Source organism: Orcinus orca, chromosome 11 (assembly GCF_937001465.1).
Source record: "Orcinus orca chromosome 11, mOrcOrc1.1, whole genome shotgun sequence".
Taxonomy (NCBI): Eukaryota; Metazoa; Chordata; class Mammalia; order Artiodactyla; family Delphinidae; genus Orcinus; species Orcinus orca.
Genome location: NC_064569.1, coordinates 65,424,822 through 65,440,439, shown reverse-complemented (window position 1 = coordinate 65,440,439; position 15,618 = coordinate 65,424,822). Strand labels below are relative to the sequence as shown.

At 40.8% G+C, this 15,618-nt stretch overlaps 2 protein-coding genes across 14 annotated transcripts in view; one reads left to right on the top strand and one right to left on the bottom strand.

Annotated features, from left to right (window-relative positions):
* The window catches only part of ACSS3 (acyl-CoA synthetase short chain family member 3), a 144,468-nt gene extending 142,629 nt beyond the window's left edge, over nucleotides 1-1,839 (bottom strand). For 5 of the 6 annotated variants that reach the window (XM_033407181.2, XM_033407180.2, XM_004280618.4 and 2 more), the window contains exon 1: nucleotides 1,389-1,839. In XM_033407181.2, the coding sequence (XP_033263072.1) occupies nucleotides 1,389-1,696 (308 nt within the window). In that variant the 5' untranslated portion in view covers nucleotides 1,697-1,839. Of the gene's footprint in view, nucleotides 1-121; nucleotides 204-1,388 lie in introns of all 6 variants that reach the window. The other variant, XM_049694322.1, reaches the window with a different exon arrangement.
* A 74-nt stretch (nucleotides 1,840-1,913) lies between these two features.
* Nucleotides 1,914-15,618, top strand: part of LIN7A (lin-7 homolog A, crumbs cell polarity complex component) — a 247,281-nt gene continuing 233,576 nt past the window's right edge. For 7 of the 8 annotated variants that reach the window (XM_049694326.1, XM_033407191.2, XM_033407188.2 and 4 more), the window contains exons 1-3: nucleotides 1,914-2,076; nucleotides 3,689-3,814; nucleotides 5,569-5,686. The gene's annotated coding sequence lies outside the window, so the exon portion shown is untranslated. Of the gene's footprint in view, nucleotides 2,077-3,148; nucleotides 3,270-3,688; nucleotides 3,815-5,568; nucleotides 5,687-15,618 lie in introns of all 8 variants that reach the window. The other variant, XM_049694324.1, reaches the window with a different exon arrangement.

Below are 15,618 nucleotides of genomic sequence, written 5' to 3'. Positions count from 1 at the left end.
GTTCTGAAGAACCTAGGGGCAGGACAGGAATAAAGACGCAGACCTACTAGAGAATGGACTTGAGGACACGGGGAGGGGGAAGGGTAAGCTGGAACGAAGTGAGAGAGTGGCATGGACTTACCTATACCACCAAATGTAAAATAGATAGCTAGTGGGAAGCAGCCGCATAGCACAGGGAGATCAACTGGGAGCTTTGTGACCACCTAGAGGGGTGGGATAGGGTGGGTGGGAGGGAGACACAAGAGGGAGGAGATATGGGGATATATGTATATGTATAGCTGATTCACTTTGTTATAAAGCAGAAACTTAACACACCACTGTAAAGCAATTATACTCCAATAAAGATGTTAAAAAAAAAGAAGGCATTTGTCAAATGCAAACCTGACCATGTCATTCCCCCATCTCACTGCTGGGAACTTGGAAATGGTAGTGGGAAACCCCACTGCAGTGCTTTGCAAACTTTTACAGGAAACATCTCTCCCTAATGGCTTGCTGATGAAAGCAACCACACTCTTAAGGCCCATGGCCCAAAGAACAGCCACAACTCTTGAGTTCTGACTGTGTGACTCACCCTTAATACTCTGGCAAGTTTGAGATTTATTCTACAAATGTATCTCTGTTTGTTACAATATAAAAACAATGTTTATAACTACTTATAACTGCAACTCTAGGAGGAAAACGAAAAACAAAAAACTTCATTCCTCCCATGATTTCTAGCACCACCTACCTGTATGCAAATTCTTTCTGGGTACCCGGTACTGCAGCTTCATATACAGGACAGGGCTGTGGACCTAATCCGAGCTACTTGGCATGATACCTAAATCCCTTCCCAAACCAACCCCTGACTCACCAGCCCCCTTTCCCACCTCTCCAGCCAACACAATTAGTTGCAACTATATCAACAGTCAAATTTCAACCTGTGTTCCACCTCGTGGACTTTAATAATTAGGACCTTGTGGACTTTGAGAAGACATATCCACCCTTCCAAACCCTACTTAGGTGTAATCTTATTGAAGTCGTTCTTCCTCCGAGTGTGTGGATACTTAGTAACACTCCCCTAGTTTATCCCTCTTCTTGCACTTGTTTCCCCGTGGCTGCTTCCCATACTAGACTGTGCTGTCCCTGGGGGCTGGCTCTTGCTCAACTAAGCAGAGCCCTGCCATACAGGTAAATTTCTGGTCTATAGGAAGCGGGGCTCACAATAGGTAACCTAATCCTTCAGGACAAGGCAAAAGAGCTGACTACGAAATTGAAATTAAACACAAATTAAAAGGTCTGAGCATATCTCCAGTCGCATTGTCTTTCCCAAAAGAACTCCAGGTTCCGGTGCAGGGGACGCCAAGCCTTGGCACCCAAGAGAGAGGGGGGTGGGCGAAGGCGTCACTTACCAACTGGTGGAAGGCGAATGTCTGTTCTCCAGCGTTTTGGTCCAGGGCTTGTACCAGCTGATCTGCTCCGCGGCTTTGCCCCAGAACCTCTCGGGGTCGGCCACCGAGGCCGCGAAGTGGGTCTTGTACTCGCAGCCGCCCGAGGACAGCGCCCGGCAGCCCCGGCCCCCGAGAGCGCCCCGTTGGCCGGGGGCCACGTACGCCCTGCGGGCCGGGCCGGCTCCCCGGGCGGGAGAGGACGCGGGCAGGGACCCCCCGAGTCCCCCGGCGCCGGTGACTTTGCGACACTGCAGCCAAGATGGCTTCATCGCTGCCGTTGGCGCCCCCCTGCAGGCTGCGCTGCCCGCGGTCCCGAGCCCACTCCTCGGGCGACCCCTGGGGCGCTCGCGACTTCCTGGAGCCCGAGGGGAGCAGGCGGGAGGCGGGGGCAAATTCCGAGGTGTGCCCAGAGCCCGGGAGTTTGGAAGTCACACTGGAGTCGCCGGGAAAAACCGACCTGGAGCGGTGGGGGAAGCCACAGGCTGGAGCGGGGGCGGGGAGGGGGGCGCACAGCGTCCCCGCGCCGGGCGAGAGCGGCGCCGCGCGAAACCCGACGCCTCTGCGCGTCTCCAGCTCCGCGACTTCGCCTGGAAAACCGCCCTCAGGCTGCAGAGCGGCCTCCCTTCTCCGACGCACAGGTACCCCTAAGGTGAGGCCGACGGACCCAATTCATTGTTTTCCAGCAAACAAGCAGTGCGCAGCTTCTCGGGGTTGGTCTCTGGAGAGCCAGCCGGTGGAGCGGCCGCGCCGCGGCCCGCAGCGGGAATCCGCCAAGCAGGGCTCTGCGGCCCAGCCCCTGAAGCGTCGAGTTTTGTTTCTTTCTCTTTAAAACAAGCTCCAACCTCGGCTATTTAGAAAACAAGCGGCTCCTGGGTAAGGGCTGCTCCAGGATTTCCCGACAGCTGTGAGAGGAGGAGAAGTGGAGGGAGGTTGCCCAACCGAGTTGGGAAGTGCTTTGGGGGTGACTGCCGCTGGGGAAGGTTACGCCGTTGGAATGGGGATTCACTTGCCAACTGGACTCCCCGCAGGATCTAGGCAGAAAGCAGGGTGACTTGTTGCTTTTCCTCCCTGCCCATTTGCCTCTTTGGAGTTTCTTTGCCCTTTTTTTTGGATGAGACCCCACGCTCCCCCCACCCAAAAAAAAATTTAAGCCCAAACGAAGAGCAAAGTCAAGATGAATCTAAAGAGAAAAAGAGGAAGCTGAGGAAAATTAAAAGAGAAAGGCGGCATAGATTACCGTCTGGGTTTAACATTCTTCAGATTCCTTCACTGTTTTTTCTACCTGTTAGTGAATTACAGATGCGGTCGCGTTTGCCTTTGTTACGCCAAACATATGCTGTTTGGTGTGACGGTGTTTGCAGTTTTAAATGTAAAGATGTGTATTCCCAAATCTGAAGTGGGAAATAATGAATGCCCCGACCCTAGGAAGATTGTAAACAGATTTTTTTTTTCTGCAGGAAAAGAATAATGTGAAGATAAAGGTTAAACAGAACAGAGATAAATCTAATGCAAAACAAAGAACATTTCTTTAAATAATCACCTCAGCTATTCCCTTTCAACTAAGAAGGCGCTAGACTTTTCCCTAACACCTGCAGCCTACCTCTCTACCAAAGGCCTCACAGCAAATGATTTCCAATAGCAAAAGGCACTTGTCACTATTTGAATGCAGAGAGAGTTAGGAAGCCCGATAACCTCCTGTCCTCCTTCTTTCCTCTGCCCAGCCGTCTAATGCTGCTGTCTGGTCTACAAGATCCTCTGACTCCAAATCATCCCCTATTGTATTACAGTGATGTCCATCCATCTTAGTCGTTTGCTTAACAGATATGTGAGCCCCTGCATTGTGTAAGTTGTGACTTGTTGCGGGGGGCGGGGGGGATATGAAGGAAACAGGCAGATCTCTACTGGCTCTTACTGTGTATCCACATTGTGCTGGCACTTTCAAATATGTTAGCGCCTGTATTTCCCAAGTACTAAGAAACGGGAAGTATAATCCCAGTGTTTACCACCTTGAGGCTGTGTGACGGATATCCTGGCACACCAGTAATTCAAGGTGCACAGGCTCCTTAGGTTAGTCCTGCCACCCACCCCAGCATACTATACAAAGACCATTTTCTCTCTGTGCCCCGACTTGAAAAAGGTGGAGACTCTGACTCCAAAGTCCATAATTTTCATACCAGGATGATTATTAAAAAGAAGAAAGATTTTAGACTTCCAATAAAATATGACAAGGTAAATACCCACATCCATTCCTCTTCTTCTAGAAACCTCACTGAAAAAGAAAGTACGGTGGTGGTGGCGGTGGTGGTGATGGTAAACACCCAGAAGAACAAAGAGAACAGGAGAGGACAAGAAAACAAGTGAGAGCATGGAAAGAAAATGAATTCATGGTATGTGACTGGGGTGGGGGCAGGGGGAGGTGAATGGAGAAAATGGATTTCCTCATCACACACCTGAAATGCCTCAGGATTTGGAGGCCCTGGGTTCCCCTGGAGGTTCAGAATGAAGGTTAAGGGCTTAAAAACCAAAGGCCTAATTAAAAGATTGTGTGAGATGAAATTAAACCCCCCCACACACACTGCTGGGTGGAACCATTTTCTCTGGACCCTGCAGTACATTGTCATGTTTTAAGTAATTTTACGAAACAGATTGTGAATGTAAGTTCCATTTCAAGCCAAGGGAAGAGCATACAGTACAGCACAGGAGGAGTGTAGTGGAGAGGCAGAACAGGAGTGGGCAGTAAGACTAGAAACGTGAGCCAGATGCAGAGCTGCAAAATAGCGTCAAATGCAGGCCAGGACCTGAGTTTGAGACCATTCACCTTTGACACTAAAAACCTGTTGACTATCGCCAAGCATGTGAAAAGCTTAAAATCATTAGCCGTTGAGACCCGGTTTGAATCCTAGTACTGCCTGTAATTAGGTGGGAAAACTAGGAAAATGAGCTAATTTCCCTACACTGTAATTTCAGTATCTGTATTTTGAGGCTGATGATCCTTACCTCACAGGATTATTGCAAGGTTTAAATATGTGTAAATTGCTTAGCACCAAGGCAGTAGCAAACGAAGGTAATTTAAAGCCTGTGAACAAACAGCCACTCCAAAAAATCAACCCCCAAACCTCCAGCTTCATTAACACCCTTGAAATTTTACAGTTAGAAATTTTTGCAAGAAATTATTTTGATTGAAACATGCATGTACATTCCATACTGCTTCAAAACATAAAATAAGATTTTTGACTAATTTGGAGACAAGGTAGTTGCAATCTTTTCAGTGTTCAAGCCCTCTAAAAGTCCAGCTTTTTATAAGTACAATATTTATTTCATTGTATGGCAATAAATGGTATATTTAATATGCTATTCAAGATGATATTTTAAAGAAATCTTAAACAAAGATTAATTGATCAGATTATCTGAGAGAAACTTTCTAGTAAATGGGAAAAGCATAATAATGAAGGAAAGAGTGAAGAGAATCAAAAAGTGTGAAAGACTGCTCAAGAAGGAATGAGCGGAAGGGAGGAAATTGGAATTGAAATACTTAATGCCTAAGAAAACGTTGCTGAAAATTAGAAGAGCAGAGTGGAATTAGAATTAAAAGAGAAAAAAGCTACGGGAATCCTACAACTTCATTTTTCTTAGGATTACAATTTCTGCCTAGGATCAGTCATTCTTAGTACAGACTAACTTTTTTCGCAGAGAGAGTAAAAGGGATTAAAGAGTACACAATTGAAAAGTAAGTGTAGACTACCCTGGCCATGTATTCTGCTGACCGCACAATTCAACTTTTTGCATAAATTTGTTAAGAGTTAAATGTCTAACCTTGGGTAAGTATTAGAACTACTAAGATTTTCACTTATGACAAAAGCAAAAATGTTATATATTGAATTTCCTGGATATTATGAAAACTTGGCAAGTACACATGGAATCATTTGCAAAAATTACTTTATCTCTGCAGCAGGTACATGCTGAGCTGAAATTTGAGCCTGCAGAAACACTGCAGATTTATTCTGATTTAGCAGAGAATTTCTGGAAAATATCCTGACTTTCATGGCTTAGTAAATATTTTTAAAACTTCTAAAGTGAAATGACTCATAGTAATGTAATTATAGACTCCTATTTTGAAACTTTCTTCTTTTTGCCCACATAGTAATTACAATAAAGGCAAGGAGAAAAAGGCGGATGAAAGAATTGTTTTAAAACAAATAACATTCCAGTGGATGGGAAGAACTCTACAACTTCAGTTCATTCTAGCAACCAAATATAAGGTATGGGATTCATCCACCAGCCTTATTTTTATTTCTTAAAAAGATCCTAAAATTTAGTGTTAATTAGTAAAAGGTAATAAAAATGTAGCTGTCTTTATCTGAGAAAAACTGGAAAAGGAACGACCTAGGCAAATATTTCCAATCATATTTTTCAAGTTCTTAGGGTTTTTATTTTTTTCATTTTTTTGTTTGTTTTTGTTTTTATCTGTATAGCAATTTCCAGTTGAGGGGGGGGAAATCTCATCAATGCAGTTGTGATGGAAAATCCAGTAAAAATGGCTAATATTTTAATCAGATCACCGAAATCCTTGAGAGGTCATTTTAATTCTTCTTCACAGATTATTCCTAAGAAAGTATTCTGTTTCTGTTTTATATTCTTAAATCAAAGCCACTGCTTGTTACTCAATTTTTTGTAATAATACTTTAAATATATAAGAAATTATCTCATTTTCAGGGAACAAATGATGAAAAGGAAAAATATCCTTTATAATAAAATTGTTCATAAAGTGTAGTTGATTACCTAACATTACTTTGGGTTACCAATGTGTGTGTGTGTGTGTGTGTGTGTGTGTGTTAAGAAGATATAAAATTAAACTAGAAAATGAAAAACAAGTCCAGTTAACCAAAACAAGAGCCGTTCTTATGTAACAAGGAAGTGGGTAATCATTTGGGGGTTTTAAAGACAGCACAAGTCTTTCAAATGAAGCTATTTTAAAATTGAAGAAAATATGGAGGCAAAGAAATTGCTTACTTTAAGTAGATCGTGAAAAAAGATATCTCATTTATGTGCATAAGAAAATTATAAAGTATTTGGACACTTTTTCCAACCATCATTCTGAATGATGAGACTTCAGATGACTCTTGTGATACTTTTCTGTTTTACCTGTTAATACAAATCCCTACCTGTTTTTAGAATTGAACACCTGAATATTTAGAGTTCTAGAGTGTGTTCAGAATTCCCAGTGGAGATATTTTGTGTATAAAAAGGATTTCAATGGACTTCTCTTTGTTATTTGCTTACACTTGCTTTTTTTTTTTTTTTTTTTCTTAATCCAGATACTCTTATAACTTGGTATGAATATAAAGTTTGCCTCTTTATATCTATATACTTATAACTGTATGTGGATATAGAGTTTCTCTATAACATTATATTGCTTCTTCCCACTGAAACTTTTATTAGCCTAGTATAAACCAACTTATCAGTTTTGAAAGAGTAAGAAAACTGTTACTTTTTTCTTATTTTTTATCATTTTTTTAGTAACATTGTTTCATACCTACGAACTTCAAGTAATGTTTCTGGGAATCTCCCCCTTTCATCTCTGCTGTGACAACCCCAGGAGACAGTACAAAGATTTAGGTTTTTTGATAGACGATTACACCTGCAAAACTAACTAAAAATGTATGTGTGTGTGAAATGACTAATTTCTGCTTTCTTCTCCTTTGACATTTCTAAAGTCCATTCCTTCGTCACTCCTTCAGCGAGCTAATCTAGTACCCTGCTAGCCCAACTCCCTTTCTGCAGGTTCAACTATCTCCTATCACTCAATTGATTCATAGGGGTTTACTGAGTGCCTCTCCCTCCCCATGCTCAGCAGGATTCTCGGAACACAAAGAATTGTTTATAAATGACTAAGAGGTACTAATACATCCATCTCTGTTCCTAAGTAGCTCACAGTCTAGTCAGGAAGAAAACACGTCAGCAAGTGCCATATGGTTTGTTAGGCCCTTTAGAGGCAGATGAAAAAGCAATAGTGGAGGACCCAAAAATGGAATGGAAGACCCTAGGATTAAAGTAATCATTCTAAAACATAAATCAGTTGTATCACCATCTTGCCTAAAATCTGTCAGTGGCTTCCCACCTGCCTATGGTGAGAAGTCCAAAGTCTTTGGCATAGACCTGCCGGTTTCACTTGGGATCTATTCTGCTCCCCTAGAGGGCATTTGGAAATGAGTAGTGTACTATTATCTATTGCTGTCTAATAAATTATTCCCTAACTGAGCAGCTTAAAACAACAGATATTTATTATCTCATAGGAGCTTCTCTGGATCTGGAATCAGAATGAGTTAGTTAGCTGAGCGGTTCTGGCTCTAATCAAGTGGTAGCCAGGTGGTCTGTTGGTCAGAACTATGATCATGCCAATGGGCAGGTGTATCGAGTTCATGCTCACTTACGTGGCTGTTGGCAGGAAGCTTCAGTTCAAGGGGCTGTTCAGAGGACATGGCAGCTGGCTTTCCCCTGAGCAAGATGAGTGATTGAGTGATGGATTGATTAAGTGATGTGATATGTGTGTGTGTGTGTGTGTGTGTGTGTGTGTGTGTGTGTGTGTGTGTGTGTGTGTGTGTGTGTGTGAGAGAGAGAGAGAGAGAGAGAGAGAGAGAGAGAGAGACCAAGACAGACTCCACAATCTTTTATGACCCAATCTCATCTCAGAAGGGCAATTTATCACTTCTCCTTTATGCTATTGGTCACACAGACAAACTTCGGTACAATGTGGGAGGAGACTATACAAGGGTGTGAATAGGAAGAGTCTGGATGATTGGGGACCATCTTGGAGGCTGGCTGCCAAAAGTAAGAATACTTTTGCTTTGTCGTAGTGACTGGAGTTTACTTATTAACATGGGCAAAGACCAAGGATACTAAAATCTTGTACAGGAAAGAATTATAGCCCCTTACCAAACTGCCAAGAGTGTTGCCAAATAGTTCTTCTACACTTTGTATATACTGCCTTTTCCTACATGCACACACCTGGCTCTATTCATACCTGGCTTCTCACAGTTCCCTATAAAATCCTAGTCCTTCACCTTCCACAAATCTTCCTTCTGACTGCAGTGCCTTCTTCACCTTGGCAACGCTTCCAACTCTCTCTTTAGGATTTAGTACAAATCTCTTCATCTCCTGGATGCATTCCCTGATCACATTAAGCAGATGAGCCCTTGCTTTTCTCTGCCCTATTCATATATTTGTTATAGCATACACTATTGTAATTACCTTTACCAACCCTTCTCCACTGGAAGACTGTGAGCCCCTGCAGAAATATGTATTATAATGTTAGTTTAACCTCAGTGTCCCCATACCTTACACAGTTCCCACACACAGCAAACACTTCTTAATACAAGTTAGTTGAATGAATGACCAAATTAGTGGCATGTTGTCTGTGTTTGTGTACCTGTGTGTACTGGGATTGTGCCACTTAAGAGAAAATTGCGGAGTGTAAAAGCCTGAGAACACCTGATCTGCTCTGTTTCAATCCAGACTCTGCTTGGTTCCATTTGTTTCCCATTAAAGTACAAATTTGCCTTCACGTCCCATAATCTATTTTTGAAATAAACATTTTATATCTTTGCCAAAAGGATAACCGAAAGTTCTATTTTCATAGATCATGTCTATAAATTGTAGGGGGCACTACCTGATTAATACACTTATTTTTCAGAAAATGTTTAAGAGTTTAAGATCCTCTCTAAATCAAGAAAGAATAATCCTGCTTCCGTGCATTTAATGATGTTTAACTGTGGAACTCAAAGAGTTAATATAAATTCTAAATGTGCTATGTTACAGCCTATAGACTTTATTAAAATGAATCTGCAGTAATAGGACAAAAGGTTACTATCCTAAGAGAGTTATTACAAGCATTAAATGAGCCAAGTTATGGGCAAGAGCAATCTAAAGCTATGAAGACTGATGCTTACTATTCTAAAAGAGCTAATGCAATATCCAAATGCATTTACCTAAGGAGTAGTTATTAACTGAAGCACCTATGCTGTTTAGGAATAATTTGGGAGCCTCTTAGGGCTTGGAGTTTTGCTCCTAGAGCTGGATTCCAGAATTGTCCAGTTTCATGAATTTCTATTTATGAAAGATTCGGCCTCCCAGTCATGATTGTGCCCTGACAGACTTCTGCCAAACCTTCCAGATGTTGAGTGACTTCCTGGACCTTCACCTGCTCCAAAACTCCTCTGTTATTCTGCTTGGAGACATGACTAGTTCGATGTATGCTCATTTGTTCAGGTAGCCCTTTCAGCAAAGAGCTATTGAATATCAACTATATGTCAGGCATACATGGATACAGAGGCCAAGAAGACAGACGCTTTTTGTTAGATCGCATGATGTATATGTTCTAGTAGTCAGATATAGAAAATAATAACTTAGCACACTATAACACAACATATAACTATATTTGAGATAAGGATGTGGGCTATGATAAAAATAAAACAAAGTAAAGGGCAAGTGAGCAAATTCCCTTAGGAAGTGATATTAAACTAAGACCTGATCTATAGGAAGGAACTGCCAATGGGAATATATGGGGGAAGAGAACTTTAGAGAGAGGGACAGACGGAACACTTTTAAGGTCTCTGTGGATGGAACAAGCTTGATAGGTATGGGAGTTAGAAAGTTAACAGGTGATGTTGGAGCATGTTTAAAGGTTGAGAGTTGCTGTATTAGAGACAGGAATAGCTAGATCCTGAAGGATCTTACAGACTACAGAAAGGAATTTAGATTTTACTCTAAATGCAGTTGAGAGGTATTGGATGGATTTCAAAAACAGAAGTGTATCTGATTTATGCTTATAAAGTTTGGGGGTTTTGAGCCTCCTATTCTGGTCCTTACCATAACCATTAGCTCCTGAATCTGACATCTGTAACAAAAGGCCTTCAAAGAGGTGGCTTTGGGTTTGCTAATGACACACTGTCCCTTTTTTCTACGATGTTTATATTTTATGGAACTTTAATACTGAATCCCACCTTGACTCAAGTTCAGGAAGCCCTTTCTCCTAGATTCTGTATTCCAGTTTTACCTGTCATGTGGACCGGCACTTAATTCTTCAATCATTCTTAGCCTTTGCTAATTCTCTTGTCAGGTCCGTATTAGAGAGCTATAAGGAAATTTCACCCTCTCCCCTTGCAAACAACCAACCAACCAACCAACAAACAGAACAAAACCTAAACAACCAACCAAACAAAACCTCCAAACGTCAACATCTTAAACCCCCTTCTGGACTTCATAAGACTCAAGAAAAGTTGAGTGCATTAGCACCCCCCCCAAAAAATACAATTTTAATACTGCCAAATAGTGCCAAATACCCCTTATTCATTCACTGTCATAACTGATAGTAATTTTCCAAATTGGAGTACACTCAATGGCTATTCTAGACCCAGAACATGCAGTCTGCTTAATAAAGTTCTTAACCTACTAACCTTAGAAAGAAGATCAGTCATTTTAAAGATATTCCTCACCCCTTTCCTCAAAAACATTCTCCTTGACATCATCAAGACCATGCTTTTCCCATTTTTGTTCTCTGTGATGGGAAAACATTAAAAACAAGCAAGAGTCACTTGGTATAAACAAGTACAGAGGAGGCAGAAGCTCAGTTAAGTAGACACCTCCTTTGTAATTTATAATTTGTCTTCCTGGGATCAGATGCTTTAGGAAGTGAACTAAATATTTTGTCTTTGAACAACACTGTTTTGAATGACACTTAGACCACAATCAATATTTGAATTAAAAATGTAACTTAAAGGGCTTCCCTGGTGGCGCAGTGGTTGAGAGTCCGCCTGCCGATGCAGGGGACATGGATTCGTGCCCTGGTCTGGGAAGATCCCACATGCCGCGGAGTGGCTAGGCCCGTGAGCCATGACCGCTGAGCCTGCACGTCCAGAGCCTGTGCTCCACAACGGGAGAGGCCACAGCAGGGAGAGGCCCGCGTACCACACACAAAAAAAAAAAAATGTAACTTAAAAAAACACACAATTTCCTTAAACATGAACATTTATTCTTTTCAGGATTAGATAAGCAATAATAGAAAAGTGACTGACTTTTGCCCTGTGTACTCCTTTGTTGCTTACCTCATGTGCAATGCCTGTTGATTTTGACAATGCTGCATGTAGTAGCACTCTATAAGACTCTACAGAAGGCAAATAAATTTGAATCTCAACACTGTAAATGCATTGTGGTAATTAAAAAGACCAAACTATTATAATTAAGTTGTAATTAAGATATGTAACAAAAAAAAAAGATATGTAACAAAATTCTTAAATTTCTATGAAAGACAAAATACGTAGAGCAAAGCAAAGACTTTTACTGTAAAAACTAAATTAAATCTATACTAGGGATTTAGTTATGTTGTATATAACTGAATGGTAATCAGATTTTTTTGTGATTGTTATGGTAACCCCAAAGTTGACTTGTTTCTCCACAAATAGTATTAGAAAATAACATTTAAGTGATTTATTGCAGTATACATTTAAATCAATTCAAAATAAATAATCCTGTGAATGTTTAACTGAGCTGCTGCAATTTTACTTTTGGTAATTTGATCAAGGTTTTTGTGCAAGATCTAGATCTAAGAGATTTGGGGTTTGTAGGCAGTATTCTTCCTCTGTCTCTCAAAACTACACTTAATCAGCTTAGGTTAGAAAGATGACAATCAGAAAGCTTCCCAAGGAAAAAACACAACCCACTTCAAATTTCTCTTTGGAAATGGAACGTAAGTTAAAAATTTTTTTTTTAAATAACAGTAATACCATTGGCATGCAATCAAAACAGATTTATTAAGAACAAAAGAGCATAACTATTTTAACTCTACTTTAAACTTATCTGTAACCTCCCCTCTTATTAAGAAAAAGAACCAAGATGTCTAACCATATGGTAGAGGCAAATTAACAAAATTTGAGGTGTACACTTTGAAAATACATCAGGTCAAAATACAAGTGGAAGCATTGATAATGAACATGTGTAGCTAACATTTATCCAAGAGGAGAGAGAAATGGAGAAACTTAAGAACATTTAAAAACTATGATTTTTTTCCACTCACTCAAATAACCTTTGATATAGGCCAAACAAGTTGTAAATCCCAGTTCAACAAAAGCAAATGAGTAAATATAATAGGGAGAACCAGGGAGAAATTGTTATAATAGAGAGGTTAGGAGTTCAGGCTCCTGAATCAGACAGTCCTTGCTTTCAGTCCTTGCTCTATCACTTATTAGCTGTGCGATTTGGAGCAAGTCTCTTATTCTAAGACTCAGTTTCCTCGTGTGTAAAATGGGAATAATACTGGTGAGCTTAAGTGAGATAATGCATATAAAGCACTTGGTGCAGTGCCTAATTCATAATTGGTACTAAACAAATGGTTATTTCCATTCATTGATTCAGCATGTATTTATTAGACATCAGGTATATGCCAAGCATTCTGTTGGCTAATGGGAATATAACAGGAGCAAGATTCTGTTGTCATCAAATTTATAGTTTAGTTAGGAAAGAAACTTAAATAATCAATTATAAGAAAAGTGCTGTGGGAGTATGGGAGTACATGATCATTCTTGAAAAAAGTGGGGGAAGGAGGTAAGCCAGAGAAGGCTGCTTGAAGGACATGATTTTTAAATGTGGAAATGCAATAATAGACAGGGGTTGAGCAAGAATCAAGTACAAGAGTGTTCCAACCAGAGGAAAAAGCTTATGAAAACAGCTATAATATTTTCAGAGGTTCAGATAGACATATGCCTTTCTCATCTTCATCTCTGGCCATGCTGTAACGTCTGTCTGGAGCACACTTGAGCCTTTTTGTATTCTCCCTGCCCCATCTCACCTCACCCAGACACAGTGGTTACTAACGGTCAAGTGAAGACATGGCCAGGACTTATAATGTCGTCTTAGTGCTTTTTAAGCCACATAAAATAATATGGAACTTATCTTCAGGGTCACAGGAAATTGGAGGCTTTTAAGTACATGTACATGAGTGTGTGTGGGTGTGGGTATCAGACAGTGTTGTTTCCTGGAGGGTTATAGTCCCCATTGCATTTTACTAGGGCAGCATCAAGTTACCTTGGAGAAAGGAGAAATGGATCTTCCTGGGCTGCCGAGAAAAGAGGGCCATAGATGGAATAGTCCAGAAGCATCAAGTAATAGCATTAATTTAAGTTTCAGATAGCCCCATGGTCAATGTGCAAACAGTATCTGCCATGATACTAGACTTTTTTTTTTTTTTTTGCGGTATGTGGGCCTCTCACTGTTGTGGCCTCTCCCGTTGTGGAGCACAGGCTCCGGACACGCAGGCTCAGCAGCCATGGCTCACGGACCCAGCCACTCCGCGGCATGTGGGATCTTCCCGGACCGGGGCACGAACCTGTGTCCCCTGCATCGGCAGGCGGACTCTCAACCACTGTGCCACCGGGGAAGCCCTAGACTTTTTTTTTTTTTTACAATCATAGACAATTTATTATTCAAAAAAAAAAAACTGAGGCATAAGGACTCAAAGAAATTAACAGAAGATATTTTACAAGGGACCTTGAAATACTAGACTATTTGATATATAGATCACAAAGGAAAACTGTACCCAGCAGGATATAAATGTTTAAATGTGCAGAATATATAGTCCAAAATACTTAGTAATGGCAGTGATGACAACAGAAGCATGACGGTACACTGAGAAAACTCACAGAAGACTTTATGCCAAATTATGACCCAAGAAATGGACCATTCAGGTCAGAGACAGAAGAGAAACTGGGGAATAATTTGATTTGCCTAGTGTACTCCAGATAAACTCCAAATTCTTCAACCTACCTTACCATGCCCTCCATGAACTATCCTCTCTTTCCCTCCCCTTCCTCATCTCTTACCAGATCTCTAAGTTGCTTTATGACTGGTTCTCACTCTCCTCTGCTAATACACATTGTTTTATTTTGCTAGACCATTCTTTTCTTTTTTCCTAAGATAATTCCTCCTCAGCCTGAAGATCTCTCCTTGTACATTGCCTCTTCCAGGAAGACTTTTCTAAGTATAGTAGGTGCCTCTGTTTCCACTGTCTTAGCACTTATCACAATCCACTCTCTGCCACAGTAAACTCTAACTTCTGAGGGTAAGGATCAGGCTTATCTTGGTATCCTTGATATCTAGCATGGTAATGTTACATGGTAGATATTTAATAGGTGTCTTCTGGAGACTGTATCTGATTGACCAATTGACTTAAAGAGTGAGTGAATGAATAAGGGAATAAAAGACACACACACAGTCCCTCCCATCAGGAAGCTTGCACAAGCCTCTTAAATAGCCTCATCCACCAGAGGGCAGACAGCAGAAGCAAGAACAACCACAGTCCTGCAGCCTGTGGAACGAAAAACACATTCACAGAAAGAGAGACAAAATGAAAAGGCAGAGGGCTATGTCCCAGTTGAAGGAACAAGATAAAACCCCAGAAAAACAATTAAATGAAGTGGAGATAGGCAAACTCCCAGAAAAAGAATTCAGAATAATGATAGTGAAGATGATCCAGGACCTTGGAAAAATAATGGAGGCAAAGATCGAGAAGATGCAAGAAATGTTTAACAAAGACCTATAAGAAGTAAAAAAGAAACACCTAGAAGAATTAGGGAACAAACAAACAGAGATGAACAATACAATAACTGAAATGAAAAATACACTACAAGGAATCTATAGAAGAATAACTGAAACAGAAAACGGATAAGTGACCTGGAAGACAGAACGATGGAATTCACTGCCACGGAAAGAATAAAGAAAAAAGAATGAAAAGAAATGAAGACAGCCTAAGAGAACTCTGGGACAACATTAAAGGCACCAACATTTGCGTTATAGGGGTCCCAGCAGAGAAGAGAGAGAGAAAGGACCCTAGAAAATATTTGAAGAGGTTATAGTCGAAAACTTCCCTAACATGGGAAAGGAAATAGCCACCCAAGTCCAGGAAGTGCAGAGAGTGCCAGGCACAATAAACCCAAGGAGAAACATGCTGAGACACATAGGAATCAAATTGACAAAAATTAAAGACAAAGAAAAATTATTAAAAGGAACAAGGGAAAAACAACAAATAACATACAAGGGAACTCCCATAAGGTTAACAGCTGATTTCTCAGCAAAACTTCTACCAGATGGGAGTGGCATGATATATTTAAAGTGATGAAAGGGAAGAACCTACAACCAAGATTAC